This window comes from Nyctereutes procyonoides, unplaced genomic scaffold (genome assembly GCF_905146905.1).
Source record: "Nyctereutes procyonoides isolate TBG_1078 unplaced genomic scaffold, NYPRO_anot_genome, whole genome shotgun sequence".
Classification (NCBI taxonomy): domain Eukaryota; kingdom Metazoa; phylum Chordata; class Mammalia; order Carnivora; family Canidae; genus Nyctereutes; species Nyctereutes procyonoides.
Genome location: NW_026575133.1, coordinates 36,881,618 through 36,904,451, shown reverse-complemented (window position 1 = coordinate 36,904,451; position 22,834 = coordinate 36,881,618). Strand labels below are relative to the sequence as shown.

Below are 22,834 nucleotides of genomic sequence, written 5' to 3'. Positions count from 1 at the left end.
CAACAAAATTAACCTAGAAAGCAGTAACAGAAAGATGACTGGAAAATCTACAAATACATGGAGATTAAACAATATACTTCCAAATAACACAAGAAGCGAAGAAGAAATCTAAAGGGAAATTTGCAATGTTTTTGAACTAAATGAAATGAAAATACAACTTCATCAAAATTTGCCAGATGCAGCAAAAGCAGTGCTCAGAGGGAAATAGATGGTGGTAAATGCACATATTAGAAGAGGAGAAAGATCTAAAAATCAATAATCTAAGCTTCCACATTAGGAAACCAGAAAAAGAAGAACAAGTTAAATCCAAAGTGAGCAGAAGAATAGAAATAATAAGGGTTAGAGGAGATGTCAATGAAATTGAAAACAGGAAATCAATAGAGATAATTAAAGACACCAAAAGCTGGTTCTTTGAGAAGATCAATAAATTAATATGCCACTGGCCAGGCTAAGAAATAAAGAGGAAGGAAACAAACTATTAATATTGGAAATGAAGGAGGAGACATCACTACAGACCCACGGACAATAAAAGGATAATGAGGGAGTAGTATGAACAGCTCTACACCCACAAATGTAATGACCTAGATGAGATGGACCAACTCCTGGAAAGACACGGTTTGCCAAAACTCACACAAGAAGAAATCATCTGAATAGGCCTATACCTATCAAATAAATTAAATCAATAATTAATAATCTTCCAAAACAGGAAGCACCAGGTCCAGATGGGTTCACTGGTGAATTCTGCCAAGTATTTAAAGAACAAATCATACCAATTCTCTACAATCTCCTTCAGAGGACAGAAGTAGAGGGAATATTTCTTAACTCATGTTATGAGGCCAGCATTATCCTAATACTCAAAGCAAAGATGTAATGAGAAAACTAGAGACCAGTATCTTTAATGAACAGATATAAAGATCCCCAACACATATTATCAAATCAAACCTAACACTGTATAAAAAGAATTATTCACCATGACCAAAGGGGATTGATCCTAGGTCTGCAATGCTAGTTTAACATTCAAAAATCAGTTAATGCAATCCATTACATTAAGAGGCTGAAAAAGAAAAATCACCTAATCATGTCAATAGAGGCAGAAGAAGCATTTTCAAAATTCAAAGTCCATTCATGACAAAAAAAATCTCAGTAAACTAAGACATTCCCCCTATTTTCTAGCCACTCTGGGAGCCTGAACTGCCTTCTCTGACTCCTCAGACTTATCAGTTCCAGCTGCCCTGCCCTAAGCACAATGGGGAGAACCTCAAAAGAAAGTCATAGCAACAGATCTCATCCTATAGAGCAGATCCCTCCCTTCCAGGGCCAATATACCTCCGTGTGTGTGTGTGTGCATGCATGTGTGTGCCCACGCATGCACACACATGCACACAACTGCTTCATGTCATTGCTGGCTCTGTGCTGGGTCTTGTACATACCCAATTTTTGACTGCTCACAACCTCCTGTGGCCTCAGCTTTGCTTTATTCATCTTTTACAGATGTAGGAACCGAGGCTCAGAGAAGTCAGAGACCTGCCTCAGGTCCCACAACCAGCAAAGGAGAGAACAGGCTCCACAGCCACATCTGTCAGATGCCAAAACCATGCCCAGAACCTCCCTCTGTCCTGGCCAATCCATACCTTCTTCTCTGTAATCGGGGAGAATAAGGTAGAGGCCAGGGGGACCCTGCACCAGCCTCTACAGGGAATGGTACCGGAGTTTCCCGCTGCAGGGGTGAGAGGTGAGAACCCATTCCTCCGAGGGCTCCCCCAAACCTGTCTTATCAGCAAAGCATGGGGAGGGAGCCAGGAGGCAAGGAGCCTGAGTCACCTGCTGGTTGGAGAGCTGATCTCCAGATGGGGCCTCCTGACTGGTGCTGGTCCTACCATCACTCTGAGGCTCCATGGTACCAAGTCAGTTCCCCCTTCCCCAGCTGAACGGTCCCCAGGCCCTGCCCAGCCAGTGGGGACAAGGCCACCATGTTGTCAGTTCTTCAGCTGTAAGGAGTGATGGGGATTTCAGTGGTAGGGGATTCTGGTCATGCAGTAGACCTCATGGGGGCTGTGCTGAAGTGATTCAGGACTTACTGCAGTTCTAGGGGCCAAATTATAATCTGCCACCTGTCTAGAGTCCCACTGCTGTCCTTTTGTTCCTTCTGTTGACCTTCTTCGTCTCTGTTCTTGTGGCCAAGTTCTTAACAAGAGAATATGATCATCCTGGTCAGTCACTTGGAACAAGTGACATAGTGAGTGTGTGCTCCTGTTACAACCATTATCTCTGTTGGGTAAACTTTGTGCACAGCACCTGTCGACTGGGGCCCGAGCAGGTGATCCGTGCAGCCCCATGCGGGCAAGCTCAGAGGGACCTGGGCTTTCTGTCAGGCGATTAACCTCACAGTGGGCCCTGGTTGGGTTCAGTTATGCGTTGGTTTCCTGGGGCTGATGTAATGAATGACCATGGACTGGGGGGCTGAAAACAATAGAAATGTATTGTCCCACATTCCTGGAGGCCTGGAAATCAAGGTGTCAATAGGGTCAGTTCCTTCTGGAAACTCTGAGGCAGAATCTGTCCCATGCCTCTCTCCTAGCTTCTGGTGGTTGCTGGTAATCCTTTGGTGTTCCTTGAGAACACTCTTCAAGCTAGGTCAAGTGTCTGGAGTTCAAAGACTACTCTTGGTTCAGGATCCCCCAAAGGAATGGACTTGAGCAAACTTCCAGCTTGCTTTTCACAGAAACAGACCTACCAGAAAGCACATTGGCTGACCTTCTCATGAATATTTATGGCATCCAAGGTCTTATGAGTTGGATTGTGCCCCCCCCCCCAGAACTCATATGTTGAAGTCCTCATGCCCAGTGCCTCCGCATATGACCTCATTTGGACACAGAGGTGAACAGTGGTCATCAGGTTTAAGTGAGGTCATCAGAGTGGGGCCTAATCCAGTGTAACAGGTGTCCTTACAAGAAGGGGAAGTTAGGCCAAGATGGAGGGGATGCTTCTACAAGCCGGAGGATGCCAAAGATTGCAGCAAACCGCTGGAAGCCAAGGAGGGGCAGGGGACCCATGCTCCCTGGCAGCCTCCAGTGTATTTTGAAAACATTCTTTTGGCTGCAAGTTACTAAATTAACTCAAGCTACCAGGAATAGAAGGGACTTTATTAGCCATCTACTGAGGTTGCTTTGTGAAGCCTAGGACAGCGAGCCTGGAACCCGCCTCTCTACCTCTCCATGCTTACAGCAGCCCTCAACTCTGGGATGGACGAGGGATCAACTCTGCCTGGCTGTCAGTTGCTTTGTCCCCATCCCAAACTCACATAGCCATGGCCCATCAACTGTCCAGGGAGCTAGAGAAGGCAGGTGGGGGTGGGAACATGAACAAACATCTGAGCAAAAGGGGGTTCCTTGGAGTAGGGCAGACAACCCTCAGAGAGATGGCTGTCACTTTAGCGATGGTCATGTAATGATTATTACTCATGCTATGCATGGCCTACAAACTCTAAAACGTGACAATCAATCTGGTTTTATACTGTTGCAACTTAGCAGGGCAAATTACCTAAAATGCATTCTGATTCCAGACAGGAAAGACACTGGTGGCTGTCCTGAAAGCCACTGAGGTGTCCCTCAAAATTCATTTGTTGAAACCTAAACCCACCCCCCTCCACCCCCACCCCCATCTGATGGTATTGGGAGGTGGGGCCTTTAGGATCAGAGTAGGCTATGAGGGTGGAATCATCATGAATAGGATTAGTGCCCTTGTGAAAGAAACCCCAGAGAGATCCCTTATCCCTTCCACCATGTGAGGACACAACGAGTCCCTGAACCCAGAAGTGGGCCTCCACCAGACACCAAATCTGCCAGTGCCTTGATCATGGACTTTGTAGCTTCCAGAAGTGCAAAAAATAAAGGTCTGTTGTTTATAAGGCACCCCATCCATGGTACTCTGTTAGAGCAGCCCAAATGGATAAGACAACCACAGAAAGCTCCAAGTAGGGCACCCAGGTTGGTGGCAGAGTCACTGTGCTAAAGTCTAGTAACTGGAAGAGCCCTTGACCGATCTCTTGTCCAACAGACCCACATTCTGTGAAATCTAGACCTGTGTGACAGCATTCTAGGACAAAGGTTCTGTGGCCAGTTGCATTTAGAACGACTGTTCCTTACAATCCCTTCTTTAAAAAAAAAAGATTTTATTTATTTATTCATGAGACACACACACCGAGAGACAGAGAGAGGCAGAGACACAGGCAGAGGGAGAAGCAGGTTCCATGCAGGGAGCCCGACATGGGACTCGATCCCTGGTCTCCAGGATCACACCCTGGGCTGAAGGCAGGTGCTAAACTGCTGAGCCACCCGGGCTGCCCATTGCAATCCCTTCTTGAAGAGCCAATACACTTTGGCACTTAGAAGAGCCTGAGAAGTCCCATGAGGGGTGAAACCTGTTTGACCTTGTTTAAAGCGGCATTTCCCAAAGTTACTGGATTCTAAGTGCATTTTTCATGAACTGCCTAGTATCATGCCCAGAAATAGTGCTAAGGAAACCCATGTGGGGGGTACCCCCCAACCTGATGCTAGCCCCACCTTGGGGCTCTCTCGGACAGGAAGATTCCACCCAGAGGCTCCTTGTGTCCCTTAGTGTCTGACACTGAGAAAGTCCTTCTTCATGTTGCATTAATGACCTGCACCCACGCCTGGATGCCTTCACAGTCTCACTGGTCTGCTCTGTTCACCTTCTTCACATCACCAAATCCCCCTCCCCAGTTTCCCTGGACACCTTGCCAATGCCCCACATAAATTTATTCCCACAACTAGACCAAACCCCCAAGAGCAGTCTGACCTACACAGAATGGAGTGAGCACATCGTTTCTCTTCCAGAAGAGATCTCAAAACATGCTTCATTAAGTATTTATCAAAAACCTTCTCATGCCCCCGGAACTGTGCCGGGGCTCTAGGGAGCCACCCAGAAATGCCCTCAGCGGCCTACTGTGTATTGAGGAGGCCAAAGAAAATGTCACAAAATTACATAGCAATATAAGTTAAATTATTCACACCAGCAATACAATAAATGTTGCCATAACAGTATATGATGAGCCCCTGAGAGCATAAAGGACAACCCAAATCACCAAAAGCCTCAGTGCCCATGTCCCCAACCCCAAAGTGCCAGAGATGCACCAGAAGAAATGCCAGTCTGGAAGCCAGGCAAGAGAAGGCAGGTATCTGATCTGCTGCCATGTCTCTTTCTTCCTGTCCAGGTTTGTGGTGAAGGGTTCGTCTCCTGAGTACTGTGACCTGAGTAGACGGTTATCCTCCCTGGGTCATGGCAGGATGCAGAAGACACCTTCCCAGGGGGCAGAACTGGAAGCAGAGGCCAGGATAAGACTCCACAGCAGAAGGCTCTGTACACCAGGACCAGTGCCTGTGAACGCCCCAGTAACCCTAGGATGTGCTACCATCAACAGGGAGAAAGAGGAGGGGGCGTCTGGGAGGCTCAGTCAGTTAAGTGTCCGACTCCTGATTTCGGCTCAGGTCATGATGTCGGGGTCATGAGACCTGCTTAAGGTTCTCTCCATTTCCTTCTACCCTTCCCTCCCTCCCTCGCATGCACATTCTTTCTCTTTCAGAAAGAAAAATAAAATAGGGAGAAAGAGGGTCTTCAAGCACACCAGAAAAGGCTTTGCTTCCCATTGGACTCCACCCAAGGAGGTTACCCACCTGCCTTGTTCCCAGAAGACCTTCGGTAAACATTTATTGGTGAGTGAACAAGTGCATGGTGCATAAAGGAGAGAAACAAGAAGTTGGGCTTCCCACCCGAAGAAGTCCTAGCACAGAGTTAAATGGCCACGTGGGTGAAGGAATGAAAGACACATTCCCTTTAGGAACTGAAATACTTTGAGTATCCTGCATGCTGATGGTTTCCCTCACAATCCATTCATCAATCACCCAGAAAGACACAAACAAGTTCTTTTTTTTTTTTTCTTGACACAAACAAGTTCTTGCGCAAGAATGTGAAGCAGAGTTAATGATGTACTCCGCTCACGTGCACACACACGCATGCACGCACACACACTCACCAACAGAGGTGCACACAAGCTTACCTGTGGGTGTGTGGCCTGTGGTCTCTTCTTTGCTCTCCTCTCTCAGGCACCGACTCAGCCTTGTCCCCTTCTCTGGGCCTGTTCTGGAGGGTGGCCCTCCTTTGCAGGATCAGCCAAGGCTCTTCCCCCAGCCCAGTCCCTACCCTTCCCACTGCCACTGGCCTCCCAAGGCCAGAGGCCCTCCTTCCTCTTGGGAACGGTGGCTCATCTCTGCCCTATCAGGACAGCCAGCAGCTCTGGTCAGTAGCTAAGGTCAGTGCTGAGCAAGGATCCAGGGCCCCCTTCTCCGAGTGACAGGACTGGTGTCTCCTAAGAGGCCACAGAGACGGTTGTGGGGGAGAAACAATAATTTTCCCTCTACCCTTCTGAGTTCTTGGCTGAGAGCCCTGTGATAAAAGACAGAGTAACAAAGAGAAACACAAACAGAAGTTTATTGACATGTGCACCTCATGCATCCATGGGAGATACCCAGAAAAAAAAAAAGAGTAACTCCCCAGGTGGCCCAAACCACCGGTCAAATGCCATCTCCAGCCAAAGACAAAAGGCAGACAGGAGTGGGCGTCCCAGTACGGGGAGGTCACCAGGGAAAGCACAGTAAACAAGGCTAGGGTTGTGCAGAGTTGAGTGGCCGCTTTGGGGTTCCTGTGGCTTAGAGTCAGCGTCCCTTCCCGCTGGAGAGGGAGACACCCCCACACCCGGAGCTGTCTCTGCACATGCAAATTTCTCTTACAAAAGTGCAGCTGCTACTCTGTCTTCTGAGCTTCTCCTGGGTCTACTGTTTCTTAAAATAATCAGCTCAGGATAACCCTCACGCCAAAGAGGCACATTTTGGGGTGGCATATCCTGCTACCCTTCCCGGTCCAACATTTTGTCCTCAGGGCAGTGAAATCCTGGCCGCGAGGCCCATGTTGCAGCCAGGCCGCTGCGCCCGCCTTCCCTGCCTGCGCTTTCCTCCACTGCGTGTCTTCCTGTGGGAATTAATCCTACCCGGGCCCGAGGCAGGGGTTCCTTCCTGGCCGGCCAGGGAGAGGCTCCGTGGGAGAAGGCCGGTTCCGGACTTGACTCAGCCTGTGGCTCCTTTTGCCGCCTTGAGCCCCACGAGGACAGGGAGCGGGTCTCCCTCCCCGTCTTCTCTCCCTTGGGCACCCTGCACACAGTAGGTGCTCCTTTGCCCATGTCCGTGCAGGACTCCGCCAGGCGCTCTGCGGGCGGGCAGGGCCGGGGTGGGGGGTTCTCCAGTCGATTGTCCCAAGGATCCTATCTTGTGTTGTGATCACATTTTACCATAAGGAAAATGTTTCTGAGGAGGAAAACCACATAATCTTTGTCCTGCTTGAAACAAAGCTGCATTTTTGAAACCGCTTGTAGCAGATTTTACAAACCGTCCTTTGTCTGGGGGGATGGAGGTGAAGGATTCATCTTGAGCACAGGATGCAAATGAGTACGTGGCCAACTATTTTTCCATTATGCTCCTAAAATAGATCGGGTGCTGGGGGGAGGCTTGGCCCTGGCCCCGAGCCCACGGGAGAGCGCCGTTGCAGCTGAGACGGAGGCCCCTCCAGAGCGCTTTCAATCGCTCATTGCTATCCTCAAGTGCAGAAATCTTCTCCTGATTTTTTTTTTCCAGGACAAAGTCCTCGGAGCATTATTCAGCATAACGAAAACTTGGTGAGATGTACGGTTTAAACATTGGCAAATTGAGGACACGGAGCGCTTTTAAAAGCCACGGCCAAAAATCTGGCAATCATCTTCCCATAATAATTGAAAAAAGATCTGACACATCTGTGCTCAATTTCCGCTTTGGAGGATCGGGGTGAGTCGTTGATAAGGACGGTGCTCTGCTCAGAAAGACAGTGATGCGCAGGGGGAAAGGCTGGGTTAGTGACAGGTACAGGTAAGCAGGGGAGGGCCATGACCACCGCCCCCTCGGAGCGTCCCCGGGATGCACGCATGTGTGCAAACCATCGGGTGACCCGGGGACCAGCCTGCACCCAAGGTCATCCAGGCAGTACCAGGCGGAAAGCAATAGCAAATCCAAACACAGCCCAGAACACCCTGGCTCTGCAGAGTCTGGAAAAGCTTACGGGGATTAATTGGTCAGGCCAGGGTGGGAGCGGAGGTGAGCTCAAGAGTCCTGTTAGGGCAGGCAAAACAAGCCAACCTGAGCCGTGGGCAAGTCCCCTGCTTATCCTGGTGTCCTGAATCTCACCAGTGGTCCTTCGACAGGAAAACTGTGCCGTGGGTATCTGAGACCCCCCCACCCCCAACAAGTGGTAGGGAGGAAGCAGATGGAGCCGTCCCAACCTGCTGAACTCTCTCCCGAAAGACAGGTATCAAATATGCTGAACACCAACTGTCCCTCTGTTTATCCAACATCCCCACGTCCTGGAGGAAGCGATGTGTACAGGCGACGTGTTGGGCAGACTTTTATGTTGTGGTCCCTTCTGAGTCATTGCATTAAAGCCAAGTGCGATTTGATGCCTAAAAGGCAAACGCTCTCTTCCGTTGTCAGCTTCTGTTTTCATTGGTTTGGTTGTTTTCCCTTTTTTTCAAAAAAAGATTTCTGTTTATTCATTTGAGAGAGTCAGTGAGAGAGAGAAAAAGAAAGCGAGAGGGAGCATGAGCCAGGGGAGGAGCAGAGGGAGAGGGAGAAGCAGACTCCCTACGAAGCAGGGAGCCCGATGCCAATGCCCGGCTGGATCCCAGGACCCTGAGGTCATGACCTGAGCCAAAAGCAGACACTTAACCGACTGAGCCACCCAGGTGCCCTGTTGTTTGCCCTTTTAAAACACTCTTTAAAAAAAAAAAGATGTATTTATTTTACAGACTGAGTGGGGTGAGGGACAGAGGGCATGGGGAGAGAGGCAGAGAAGTAGACTCTCCCCACTGAAGGTACTGAGCTCCTCAGGGCTCCATCCTAGGACCCCAAGGTCATGACCTTGAGCAAAAGCATGTGTGAGAGGCCTAACGAACTGAGCCACCCAGGTGCCCCGAAAACACTCTTTTTTATTGAGGTATAATTTACACATAATCAGATGCATGAAATTTAAGTGCAGATGTACTTCTACATGCATGTAGACAGGCATGCAAAAATTTTATGACAAATGTGTACATGCGCGTCACGGGGGGTAACCAAATGGTTTCAGCTTTCCCGGGACTATCCCTGGTTTAAAACTCAAAGTCTGACCTGTAGGGAAGCCCCTATTCCCTGGACGGTTGGTCACCCCATGTAGCAACCACCTCGCTGCAGGTGCACAGCATTGCCGTCACTCCAAAAGTTGGCTCACTCCTGCGACTTTGCAGTCATTCCCCGCCCCCAGCCAGCAATCGCTGTTCTGACTTCTATCACCATAGCTTCGTGGCACCTGTTTTAGAATTTCATAGACATTGAATCAGTCAGTGCTTTGTGTCTGGCCTCTTTCACTCAACACGATGTTTTAGAGATGCTTCTACGTCGCTGCCAATCTGCCTTGTTGGCCTCCACGGCCGAGTGGTCTGTCGCTGCAACGTGCTTATCCACTCACATGGCGATGGGCCCTGGGTTGGTTTTCAGCTTTCGGGTAGTGGGGATACTCTCGTACATGCCTTTTTGTGGACATGTTTTCATTTCCCTTGGGTGGAACACCGAGGAGTTGCATGACCGGATCGCAGGGTAGGTTATGTTTCTAAGGGCAGCATTCCAAAGTGGCTGCACAACTGACCCTCCCCCCAACAAAGTCTGAGGGCGCCATGTGCTCAGCGTCCTCACCCACACCTGCTCTTGCCAGTCTTTTCCACTGTAGACATTCTAACGGGTGTGAAGAGGGGTATGACTTGGTTTTACTTTGCATATCCTTGCTGATAAGGACACTGAGCACCTCTCCACTTAGTTGTTGGTCATTTGTATATGTACTCATATGAGGTGTCTGCACATGTCTACAAATCTCTTGCCCATTATTTTTGCATTTATTTATTTTAATCACTTTATTTTTTCCTCGTGGTTAGTGTATTCTTTAATCCCCATCTCCTCTTTCTCCCATCCCCCCACCATCCCCCCACTGGTAACCATCAGTTTGTTTTTTATAGTTGAGTCTTTTTTTTAATTTATTTCTCTCTCATTTTTTTTCCTTTGCTCATTTTTTTTTCTTAAATTCCACCTCGGAGTGAAATCATACAGTATTTGTCTTTCTCTGACTGATTTCACTTAGCATTATGCCCTCTAGCTCCATCCATGTTGTTGCAAACAGCAAGATTTCATTCTTTTTTTACGGCTAAATAATATTCCATTGTATGCATGCACCACATCTTTTTTTTTTTTTTAATTTACGACAGTCACACACACACACAGAGAGAGAGAGAGAGAGAGGCAGAGACATAGGCAGAGGGAGAAGCAGGCTCCATGCACCGGGAGCCCGACGTGGGATTCGATCCCGGGTCTCCAGGATCGCGCCCTGGGCCAAAGGCAGGCGCCAAACCGCTGCGCCACCCAGGGATCCCGCACCACATCTTCTTTATCCATTCATCTGTCTATGGACACTTGGGCTGTTTCCATAGTTTGGCTATTAGAAATAATGCTGCAATAAACACAGGGTGCATGTATCCCTTTGAATTTTTTTTTTTTATTTTTTTGGGGTAAATAGGCAGTAGTATCACTCCTCAGTCATAGGATAGTTCTGTTTTTAATTTTTTGAGAAATATCCATGCTGTCTCCACAGTTCTTGCCCATTACTTAAAGGATTTATCTATATTTTTCTTCTTGATTTGTAGGACATCTTTATATATTCTGGAGAGAAGTGCTTTGTCACATCTATGCATTGTGGATATTTTCTCCCAGACTGTGGCTTGTCTTTCATGTTCATAATCAAATTCTTAAATAAGCAGAAATGTTTAATTTTGATGAAATCCAATATATCAATTTTGTATTTGATGATTAGTGTACACTCTCTAAGAAATGTTTGCCCACCTCAAGGTCTCAAGGATACTCTCCTCCATTTTCTCCTAGAAATTTTTTAGTTTTAGCTTTTAAATTTAGGCCTGCAATCTACTGTGATTTAATTATTGTGTGTGTTGTGAGGTGATGGTCAAGCTGTATTTTGCTTGTGGGTATCCAGTTGTTCCAGCCCCATTTACTAAAAAAAAGACTTTCTTTTCTCCATTAAATTTTCTTGGTGTCCTTGTCAAAAGTCAGTTGACCACTGTGGTGGCCTGAATCCCTGGGACTTGGTTGTTTAGGTTTTTTTTTTTAATGCTTTTTTTTTTTTTACCCTCAGTTGGGTAATTTTATTGCATTATTCCATTCCTCCATGTCAGTATCCTTTCTTCTATGTTATCCTATCTATTCATACTATTCAATGAATTTTTAATTGCAAATATTTTATTTCCCAGTTATACAATTTCTATTTGGTTCATTTTTAGAATTCCCAAATCCTTCCTGAAATTCCCTCTCACTTCATCCATTATACCCATCTTTCTATTATTTTTATATTAGCTAATCTCATTATCGGGGTCACCTCTGAGTCTCTCCTGACTGGTGAGTTTTCCTCTTGAGCTACATGTTCTTGCAAGGAATTCCTTATTTGCACTGGACACAGTGGGCAGTACCCGCCAGCGACTCTAGATTCTATTATTTTCTTTTGAAGAGTGCTGACTTTGGTTCTAGCAGGCAATTACCTTGAGCCCATGTCACCTTGATTTGCTGAGACTCAGTTCTAGGCTTTGCTCCAGGATGTCTATTTTGATTTTCCTGTCATAACCCTTAGTCCTTGAATGTGGTCTTAGTCCTTCTGGAGTTTCAGTGAAAGGCTCACAAGTGTGTGCCATGTCCCTCTAATTTGGTAGGACTAGAATTCCTACTTCATCTCCCCAGCGCCAGGCAGCTGCTGGAACCCCTGTTCAACCCACTTATTGCTTTCTTCTGGGTGCCTTGGCATCTCACCTCACACACCTACCTCAAGACTCAGCCATGGGTTCTAAATAAGTTAGTACGCAGATCCTGAAGCTCATTCCTCTATGCAGCCCCCTTCTCTGGGACCTCCTCCCTAAATTCCCAAGCTGTGCTTGTAGCCTCAATCCCTAACATCTAGCACCTCAGTCCAATCGGTCTTCAGTTCTATCCCCAGGGTACCCTGAAGCCTGAGAATGTCCTTTGGGGGGGTGTTGTCCCTTCTTTTACTCCCCTCACTGCACAGGTTTCAACCACTCCAGTTTCTATCTGCTTTGATCACCCTCCAGTGCCTGAGAATGGCCATTTTTAATATTTTGAGTTTTGTAATTGTTGTCAGTAGGATGATTAGTTTGATATAAGCTTCATCTCCATTGCTAGAATCTAAAAGTCCTCTGGCACCTATTTTTAAAACCACCTGAAGTAGAGTTAATAAATCCCATGGTAGGAGAAAATTTATTCCATTGTTTGTCAATAAGTATCAGCAGCATTTCTCCTCCACAAGTAAAAGAGGAAATTGGTCTTCACATCCTCTTCCATATGGCACCTTATGAAAGGGCTTTTTACACCATCAAGCCACAAACATTTTCTATGCCCCCATGAGTCCATGACCCTGATCAAGGCTCTCTGGGGTATGAAAAGGCAACCGTAGTCCCAGGTCCCGGGAATGCTGTTTAGGCAGAGCTGCTCCGAGGGGCTAGCTAAGGAGGTGACACTGTGCAGGAGGACAGCCACCCTCAACTTTCTCCCCAGAGACACACGTGGCACATAATTAACCTAAGTGTGATGTCCTCCTACCAAAGTGTCTCTTTTGCGCAAAATTCCTGCCACTGGGGAGCACTCGGTGAGGTTATTACTATGGTAATATCACTTAGAGCAAATACTTTCCCAGACTTCAGCATACTTTACCAGGGACACATTTCACACCCACTGGGACTCTCCAGACCTGCCACCATAGCCACTAGGGAGCTATGTGTGCACCATGGAAAAAGGATATTTGGGAGGATGAGTCTGCCTAATAAGTAGAATGGCTTGAATTGGGACAATATAGAATGGGAGTGAGATGGCTCAGGACAACTTCAAAATATCATCCTTTAAAACTGTATTCAAATTTCCTGTTCACATGCCTTTTTGTGGTGAGGGGGAGAAGAATCCAGCTTTCATCACATTCTCAAAGTAGTTCACAATCCCCTCAAATTTAAGACTTACTGGTTTAGAACCCAGACTTTTTTATTACCATGAACTCAATCACTAAATATTTTTAAATACCCCCATAAATATTTGTATATTTATTTATGGATAAATTATCTTCATAATCTATTACCAGTAATTAGTAAATCAAGGAAAAATATCCACTTAACATGAAACTAATCATTAATGATAGGAAATGTAAATTCAAGTTTCATAGCTTTTTTTTTAGGTTTCATAGTTTCTGATAATCACTAACTGTTAAAAAAAATCACTAACTGTTCTCATCGAGTCTAATAACTTTATATTGAGGTCAACGAACAGCTTCTACTTGAACAAAGAAACATGTTTCTCATTTTCCTATTTGTGATTTGGGAGAATTATTTTTTTTAAGACTCTTTGAAATCGTTTGAAGCCATTGGTTTACTCTTTGAGTTTTAGCTAAAAACTAGCTTGTGTAATCCATAAATCCATTTAGCCTTGCTAATTCAAACAGATTAAAATACTCTGAAAATGATCGCCTGAGAGTGAATGACAGTGCCAGCACCTGGGAATACCTGTGCCTCATTGTGACATGAAATGTGGCCACTTAAAGTGAAGTTATGTATCAAATATTAACATGTAGGGGCTCGTGTCAAATTATGGGGTCATAATATCAAGTTAATATTTGACATGAAAAAAATTTGACATGGAACATTTTTATTTTTAGTTTAAAATACATATTTATAGAAGTTCTAGTATATACAGCTCTCCCTGTACCCCAGTGGATTGTCTCGTGCATGCCACCCTGGAGACCCCCAAGTCCAAGAAATGATTCACAACCAGTCATCCACAGGTGTGATACGCCGAGCCTGGTACAGACCATGGAGAGTCAGCAGAGAGGCAGAAGGGGGACAAAAACAATCAGATAGAGATGAAGGAAAGATTAAATCTGAGCTGAGGGGAGAAATAAGAGTCCCAAGATGATTCTAATGTTTCAACCCCAAGAGACAGGAAAAAGTAACTGGAAATGGTAAAATTGGGCTGGAAGGGGGTATCGGTCCAATGTTCTACTCCGGATACGCTGTGTACGAGCTGCTAAGGAGGGAACAGACAACGGCCAGCTGGCCCCTGGACACTCGCCAGTCGCCTCCCAAGCACGGGAGGTGGAGACTCTGACCTCAGCCAGCCTGTTCCCAGCATGATTTGGCTCCACGTTCTGCCCACGGTCTTTCAAGCCATCCCCGCGAGAGGCTATAAGTCGCCCCAGCCTTCTAGCTGTACTCCAGGTGGGGCCCTGCCAACCCACGTTCCTCGGAAGAGCAAGGCCAGAATACAAGTAAAAGAAATCTGGGGCAGAACCACAGGCAAGGCTTGCTCAATGGACCCGAGTGAGTCACCTCTCAGCCCACGTGACCTCCCACGGAGAGCCGCAGGCTGGATGGCACCCCCAGAGGCGCTCATTAACTTCTTCCTCCAGCCAGCCCACGGGCTTGCCTAATGAGGTCCCAAACAAAGGGAACACTGGGCGGAGGGTGGAAATTCCACGTGGGCTCCACTGCGGGGTACCCCTCACCGAGGTTGCCCTGGCTACCGCCACTTTGTCATGGAGGTGGCACCTGTCTCTTCATGAAGGGCCTCTGCACCAGGCTTGGAGGGGAACATACTATTCTCTTGGCCTGGACAGGTATGCTCTCCACCTCCTGCCCTGAGATCACCCCTCATGGGCAGTGTAAGCATCTGGCGTAGGAAGGCGTTCTGTGGCCGTGGTGACACACCACGGAGAAATCTTCTAGGTGGAAGTACATTCCCCGTTTATCACGCAGGAGAGGCCGAGGGTCCGGGGCTGAGAAAGCCTCAGCCTCTTGGTGAGCCTGGGGCTCAGCCGGACTGGATGAGATCTCGTAGCTTCCTATCTCCCTCCCAGGGGCACCACGAGAACAGGGGGGACCACAGAGCCACCCAATGTCCCTGCCCCGGCCCCGGCCAGCAGGAGCTGCTGCCCACCATTCACTCCAGATCCGGGTCTTTGGGGCAGGATCTGAAGGGATTGAATGATTTATTTGGATCAATACTGAAGCTTCGTTGATCATCTGGGTGTCACGCCGGCCCTGAAATACCTCTTTACATGGAGGGCCCTGGTCCCCGTCCCGATAAATCAGACATTAGCATTTCCACACAAAGGGGAACCCGGATTCTTTTAAATTTTTTTTTTTAATTTATGACAGTCACAGAGAGAGAGAGAGAGAGAGAGGCAGAGACACAGGCAGAAGGAGAAGCAGGCTCCATGCACCGGGAGCCCGACGTGGGACTCGATCCCGGGTCTCCAGGATCGCGCCCTGGGCCAAAGGCAGGTGCCAAACCGCTGCGCCACCCAGGGATCCCCGGAACCCGGATTCTAAAGTGACAAGCAGCTGCTCTGAGAGCACACGGCCAGAGGGGAGGAAAAGCACGTGGACGGTGGTCTGGGAGGTCATGAGCTCATAGGACTGAGGGTCAGCAACACTGGTTCTGATGATTCCCAAAAGGTGGCTCCTTTGCAGGAGTGGGGGGGTGATGACGAGGAGAAGTGGGGGAACGAAATTCAGCCCGGTGTCTGAGAACACTGACTAGGGACTGGGACTGTTTAGAAACCCCTCTGGCTGGTCCCAGGGAGTGAGTCCTCTGTCTCTGGACAAAAGCCACTGGGGACAGTGTTGGGGCCTGGACTCAGCTCCCCAAGTTCAGCCGTACGTTCCCAGTATGATGAAGCAGAGGTATCTCCCAATCCCCGGAGATAGAAAGGTGAGTGAGGTGAGCGAGGCATGGCCTGTCCCTGCCCTCCTCATGTCCGCAGACCACCAAGGAAGAATCTAAGCGCTGAAATAAAAGGTGGCTCAAGGTTCTGATGAAGAACGATGAGGGAAGTAGAGGCAGCCTTGGGGAGCTGGGAAGGCTTCCTTTAGAAAGGAGACATGGGAGGCCTCCATGGGACTTGGGAGGTTCCAAGTACCTCAGGAGCCCCGAGAGAGCAGCGAGCAGCGGCGGGTGTGTGTCCTGTTACGTCACGCCCCAGCCTCCAGCGCAGCACCTGCCAGGTAGTGGGTGTGAGTGAAGTGACGCGAATGAGAACCAGCCTGAGCGAAGACACAGTCACCGCCACGGATCACGGGCTCCAGGAGTGGTGACCCACCTCCTGTAAGGCTATGGGTAGAGCAGATGTTTCCTCCAACCAGGGTCGCCCCATCCAAGGAGCATGGGGTCCCAGGTGGTGTCATATGGCGCAGGGGATTCAATCAGCAGACATTTCCTCGGAGCCTACAATGTGTCAGGCGTGTGCAAGCTCCAGGAACATGGCAACGAACAGGGTCACAGCCCATAGCACCTGCCGTATCTGCCTTGTCCACCCACTGCACTGAAGTCCGCTCAGGTGTCCTGAGCACCTGGATCTGCCCCTCTCCCCTCCTTCCTGTGTCTTCTCTTGCTGGCTCTCCCCAGCAATAAAACCTCATCCACTATCCCTGCTCCTGCAGGGTCCCTCTTCTGTTCCCTGCTCCATCCAGCTTCCAAGGGACTTCCCAAGAACCCAAGCCAACCTGGTCACCATCACTTGGTTAGAGATATACCAAAACGGGGACACCTGGGGGGCTCAGCGGTTGAGCGTCTGCCTTTGGCTCAAGGCGTGATCCCAGAGTCCTGGGGTTAAGTCCCACGTCAGATTGCCCGCAGGGAGCCTGCTTTGCCCTCTGCCTGTGTCTCTGCCTCTCCGTCTCTCCTGAATAAATAAAATCTTAAAAAAAGAGAAATATACCAAAGTGTCAACTGTACTTATCTGTGGGGCTCTGGTGGGGGAGGAGGGACACGAGTGACCTCAGCACGGCCCCCTGCCTCCCATTCTTCCCCTGTCCCATTAAAGATCCCACACCCCAAACATGCAAACATCCGGGTAACTTTTGGGTGAGCACCTTTCGTCTTTCCTGTTTCAGTCCTGACAGCTCGCGGTTACCGGCATCATTATGGGGCGCGAAGTCAAGGGCTTTGTAAACCTTCTGTGCTTCTCCAGTTGATTTTAAAATCCACTTTTAGAGCAGGGAAGGTAGGACTCCGGTAAACTCATTCCTTTTACAGCAGCTGGAGACAGGAGTGAGGTGGTGAGTCACAGGGGACCCCAGTGAAGAAGGAAGCCCACGCATCACCACCAGGAGGACAAGGATTCTGAAGGAGCCCAGCTGGGAAGCCCAGGAGGCTGCCCGAGGTCACAGACCCACAGCTGCGATCTGACCCCCTGGGCTGGATCTGAGCCTGCCTCTGACCCCACCTGCCACTGCCTGACTCTAACTCCTGGGGGGCACCCACCCGAGCCCCATCCTTGCACTCACTCCTCCAGGCAAACCCTTCTCTGCAACCCCATTCCCCAGGCCGTCCAGGCCCCCAGCAGAGGCCCCAGCTCCCCCCAGAGCCACTGCCCCTGAGCGGAGCGGGTGGTCCACGACCCGCCGGAGGCCCCCCTGCAGTGCCCCCCTGAAGTGTCCCTCCCCGCTCCCAGGCTCCCCTCTTCCCCCTGTGCGCGGAAGCCCCCATCGCCACCCTGTCCTTGAGCCGTCGACCCCAAGCCGTCAAAAACCTCCCGCTGTCTCCTGTCTCCACGTTTGGCATCCCCGCGCCCCCCACCACTGCCCCTGGCGTCCCTGCGGTCCCGTGCCAGGTCCTTGGTCCCCTCCTGGGGCGTCCCCGCGCCCTGGTCCCGTCTCCTGGAGTCCCCAAGGTCCCGCGCACCCAGGAGTCTCCTCCGCTCCCCGCGCCCTGGCTCCTCGCCCCCCCCCCCCCCGTGCCCTGTCCTGGCTCTCCAGCCTCTGCATCCCCCCTCCCCGCTCCAGGGTGTCCCCGCGACCCTGCCCCTCGCCCCCGACCAGGGTGTCCCCGTCCCCACCCCCGTGCAGAGCCCCCCGCCCCCTCTGCCGAGTCCCCATCCCCCCTCCCCCGCCCGCTCGCCCCCCCCAGGGTGTCCCCATCCCCCCTCCCCCGCAGGGTGTCCCTGGCCCCGCCCCCGCCCCCCCAGGGTGTCCCCGTCCCCCAGCCTCCCGCTCCGCCCCCTCGGCCGAGCCCCCCCCGTCCCCCCGCCCCTCCGCCGAGCCCCCCCCGGTCCCCCCTCCCCGCTCCTCGGCCCAGCCCCCCCGGGTCTCCCCCCCGCCCCTCGGCCCAGCCCCCCCCCGGTCCCCCCCTCCCGGCCCCTCGGCCCAGCCCCCCCCGGGTCCCCCCCCCGCCCCTCTGCCCAGCCCCCCCCGGTCCCCCCCCGCCCCTCCGAGCCCCCCCCGGTCCCCCCCCCGCCCCTCCGCCGAGCCCCCCCCGGTCCCCCCCCCCCCGCCCCTCCGCCGAGCCCCGGGCCCGCTGACGCCATGACGCCGCGGCGGAGCGAGGGGCGGAGCGAGGGGCGGAGCGGCCGGGCGGCCCGAGGGGGGCGGGCGCGGCGGGCGCGGCGGCCCGGGGCGCGGATGGACATGGGCTCGCAGGGCTCGGGGCGCAGGCGGCCCCCCACCCGGGAGCGGCTGACGGCGGAGGACGACGCGCTGAACCAGATCGCGCGCGAGGTGGGCCCGGCGGGGGGTCGGGCGGTCGGGCGGTCGGGCGCTCTGTCGGTCTGTCCGTCCGGCGGGCGGCGGGCGGCGGGCGGCGGGCGGCGCGGTCCCGGCGGGAGGTCGGCGGGCGGGCACGGGTGCTCGGGCCGCGGGGACGGGCCTCGCCCAGGGCTCCCGGGCCGCCGTCCTCCTGGGGGCGCGGGAGGCGGGGGGGGGCGGGGTGCAGGGGTGGGGGGCGGGGGCGGGGGCGGGGGGTGCAGGGGGCGAGCGCCCGCTCTGTCGCCCGGGGAGGTGGCAGCCGACCCGGAGGGGGAGGGAGGAGGCCGGGGCCGCCCAGGCCACATGGCGCTCGCTGTCCACACGGCCTGGTTCCGTCCTGCCGCGGGTCGCCGACGGTCACGCAGGTGCAGCGGGGCCGTGAGCGGCGGGGCCGTGAGCTGCGGGGCCGCCGCGAGGCCGCCTCCTGCCGCTCAGTCGCCTTCCCCCGAGTTTCCCGGCCCCGCTGAAAGGCCGCGGGTGAACTCTCAGGGTCGCACCTTAAAGGAGCGCCGCGCGCGCATCCGTGCAAGTGCCTCCCCCAGGCCCCCGCCCTCTGGTGGAACAGCCGGTGACATGGGACAGTCGCACCTCGGGTCCGCGCAGGGGAAGCGGAGCCCAGTCCTTGAGTTTGCTCCAGGCCCTTTTGCACCTCCCCAGGCTCCAGTGCGCCCACCGCGTAGAGTGTATGAGCAGATGCGCCTCATCCCTCCTCTTGCGCTTCCTTCCAATCCCCGCAGGACGCGGCCCTAGTCTGAGTAGGCTGTTGGCACATGGAATAACTTCCAGACCATTCAGGCTGTGGGCTCTGGTTGCCTCCCTCGGCTGCTTGCTGAAGTCCACTCTATAACCCGTCCCTGGTGCTTTTCGTGGCAGATGCTTGATTTTGCTTTTATGGACATCCGGCTGTCAATCCGTGTGGTTTGAATATTGAAATGGGTAAAGACTTTGGTCCTCCTCTGTATGAAAAGGGAAAGGGCTTTCCAAGCAAACTCTTATACATCCCTGAAAACCCACTGTAGATTGGTGTCTCCCCGGAGACGGTCCCCATCACCCCAGGCAAGTCTCCCTCCCCGCCTCCACTTGGCTCCTTACACCTGGTGTGGGGGCCACCTCGCCTCAGCTGCATTTGTTCACCCTGTAGAGGGTGACGCCCAAGCAGGAGATACCTTACTCACTTGCCTGTCCCCAGAGCTCCGCACAGCCTCAGGCATGTGCTAGGTGCTCCTAGGCACGTTGCGTTATTAGACAAAAGAAGTACCAGGACTTAAAGTATATTTGGCTAAATAAAGACATTGGCTAAATGCGGTAGCTTGAATGTAATCCCCACCCCTATGAGGACAGTCACTCAGGTATGTGTTTGGAAACCAAACAAGTGTCCTCGGAAGGCCAGAGGTGACTGATGATCCCTGGGCCCTGTCTTTCCGTCGGTGCTTATGGACAAAGGAATGAGCAGTACGAGAGCTCCCGAGGTCTACCTCGAATCTGCTGGTGTGGGTTGGAAGGAAAGGCTAGGGATGCTCCCTGGGCTGACGTCCTCGAGGTCCCGAGGACCGGGACCCCGTGTCCCTGCCCACCAGCCAGGGAGATGCAGTTGGCAGTGACAGGTTCAGACTGGGGAGTCAGGGCTGGGCTGTGAAACTGCACACACCTCACAGAAGAGCTATGCGATCCTGGGGAAGTGAGTCACTCGGCCCCTCTCAGCGTCTGTTCTCATGTCTGTAGAGTGCGGGAAAGAAATCCCCCTTGGCGCTCAGTCGAGATTAAGGAAAATGACCAGCAGACATACGGTGACTAACAGGGTGAGTGTAAGCCCCACCCACCTGCCCTCCTGATCAAACCAACCACAGATTGGCTTGGTTCAGGTGTGAGTGGCAGGTATCTATAATGTTGCAGGTGCAACGTGTAATGTTTCACCACCGATTGAACGGTATTTCCCGACTGTAAAAATTAGAATCGCTGTTCAAATGGCAGGTGTCTTTTCACCGTCGAGTTCTTGAGTTCTTATAAAAATTAGCAAAGTTTTCTTGAGTTTAGTCCATTCCTATTCCCTCATTGACTCAGCGGATGCGTGCCCTGCTCTCTAAACACCTGTCCTGGGGGGACTAGGATCGGGGATGCACCTGAAGAGGATCTGCCCACGAAGAGTTGGGTGAGGACAGGTTCTGACCCCGAAGATCAGTAACAGTAGAAGATAGGAAGAGATCTGGTATTAAAAGGGCGTGGATATTGTGCCCGGAAAAGTTTGGAAGTGAGAGAGTTCCAGCTTATTGAGGGGCCTAGGAATGGCCCTGAGAGGCAGCTTCCTGGGGGGAAGTGGCATCTGGAGTTATTCTCGGTGACAGAAACGCTGACCTGGACTGGCGGCGATGTGTATCCACCAGGGGAAATACTTTGGCTGGAGCCAAAGATTCCTGGGCAGCCCCACCCGCGGCCCCTTCTCTCCATAGCACCTTGCAGCTGGCTCTGCTGCACCGTCCCCTTCAGGTGGCCTTGCCTTCAGGCTGACTGGTGGCCCTGCTCCCGCGCTGCCCCCCGGCGAGCCCAGGCCCAGGCTCTCTCCTGAGAGATGGAAGTATCTTCCCCGACAGATCTCCACGTGGCTCCCTGGCTACCCCCGAGCCAAACTGTGACCAGGACTGTTGACTCAATGGCCCACACCAGTCCCTGTGCTGGGGGTGGTGTGGGGTGGGGGGACTCCTCCCTCCTGCCACGCCCGTCCTGGAGATGGGGGAAGTTGGCTGCTGCCTCTGAAGCATTTGCAGGGGTGAGGGGACCTGAATGAACACTGGGGACCATTTTAGAGGGTGACAGGAGGGTGAGTGGACATGCGTCAGGGAACATGCCCTCTAGAGAGTAAACGGAGCATTCTGGGCTGAGGTTACAGGGAGGGCGGGGGGGAGCGGGGTCACCAGGCAGCAGGCAGAGCCAGCGGGCAGGGCTGGGGGGCTCAGCGGCCCCTGCGGAGGCCTCGGGAACCCTGGGCACCCGCCTGGAGCAGCGCCTGCCGCATGGAAGGTGACAGTTCCTATTTCTGCAGCTTGGTTGTGGGGCAGCCGAGGCAGGTGTATGGTAAGCGTACTTGGAACTTGAGAGCACCGTAGATGCCTTGGGAGCCCAGGTAGTTGGCTTCCGAGGTGGGATTCGGGCAAGACGTTGTCAGGAGGAAGGTCCTGTGGGCGCTGGGAGCTGCTCGCACCGCTGGAGGTGTGAGCAGGGGTTCTCACACCCTGGGGAAAGGGGCTTCCAAAGCACATCTGTTTTTCTCTCCTGCCGCGTTGAACATTCCACTCAAGGATTTTGGTAGCATCCTAAGCTCCCCTTCAGCTCTGTGCCGCCGAGGGGGGCGATTCTGTGCTCCCTGTGCCTGAGGCCACTCAGGGTGTCCCTCTCAAATGGAGAGTGGTGACAGTATTTATTTATTTTTTATTTATTTTTAAAGATTTATTTATTTATTTATGATAGACATAGAGAGAGGCAGAGACACAGGCAGAGGGAGAAGCAGGCTCCATGCCGGAAGCCCGACGTGGGACTCGATCCCGGGACCCCGGGATCGCGCCCTGGGCCAAAGGCAGGCGCTAAACTGCTGAGCCACCCAGGGATCCCCTGGCGACAGTATTTAAAAAATAATAATAATGATGACATGCGAGCTGCATTGGAAACTAGCTTGCGGGCCCTTTAAGCGCGGTGGGGAGTGAGGCACCCCCTGTCCACGTGCGTGGATTCCTGTGACTGTCCCCAGGGCCTCCTCTGCGCGCAGGTGGTGCCCACCCGGCTCCCTCCTGGTGGCGGGGCCGACTCCTGGTGCCCGCTGTCCACTGGGGTGCCCAGCGCACAGGAGTGGCTGTGGAGGAGGGGCCTGACACCCCCAGCCGGGCTGCCTGCAGCTGTCGCCAAGCCGTGTGAGGATACCAAACATCCCCTCCCTTGTTCCAAGTCCCGGCTCCCTGTGGGATGGGGCCGCCTCCTGCCCGGCCGCTGCCCTCACCCCTCTTTTGCCGGCTGTGCTCCCTGATACAGACCCACATATAAATCCTTGCCTCAGGCTCTGCTTCTGGGGACCCCAACTTAGGAAGGCCG

The 22,834-nt window shown here is 52.3% G+C and overlaps 1 protein-coding gene and 1 long non-coding RNA gene across 23 annotated transcripts in view; one reads left to right on the top strand and one right to left on the bottom strand.

Moving 5' to 3' along the window:
• Positions 1 to 15,424: 15,424 nt before the first annotated feature.
• LOC129493650 (uncharacterized) lies at positions 15,425 to 17,576 on the bottom strand. 2 transcript variants are annotated; one of them, XR_008661178.1, is made up of 4 exons: positions 17,108 to 17,576; positions 16,336 to 16,932; positions 16,156 to 16,233; positions 15,425 to 16,022 (listed from the first exon to the last, which is right to left on the bottom strand). It is a non-coding gene; the product is annotated as an uncharacterized LOC129493650 (long non-coding RNA). The 2 variants fall into 2 exon arrangements; XR_008661177.1 differs by having other exon boundaries at positions 15,425 to 16,233.
• Positions 17,577 to 18,596: 1,020 nt separating this feature from the next.
• The window catches only part of LRRFIP1 (LRR binding FLII interacting protein 1), a 141,488-nt gene continuing 137,250 nt past the window's right edge, over positions 18,597 to 22,834 (top strand). For 19 of the 21 annotated variants that reach the window (XM_055346140.1, XM_055346139.1, XM_055346137.1 and 16 more), the window contains exon 1: positions 18,599 to 18,730. In XM_055346140.1, coding sequence (XP_055202115.1) covers positions 18,635 to 18,730 — 96 coding nt within the window. In that variant the 5' untranslated portion in view covers positions 18,599 to 18,634. Of the gene's footprint in view, positions 18,731 to 22,834 lie in introns of all 21 variants that reach the window. The other 2 variants (XM_055346141.1, XM_055346118.1) reach the window with 1 other exon arrangement.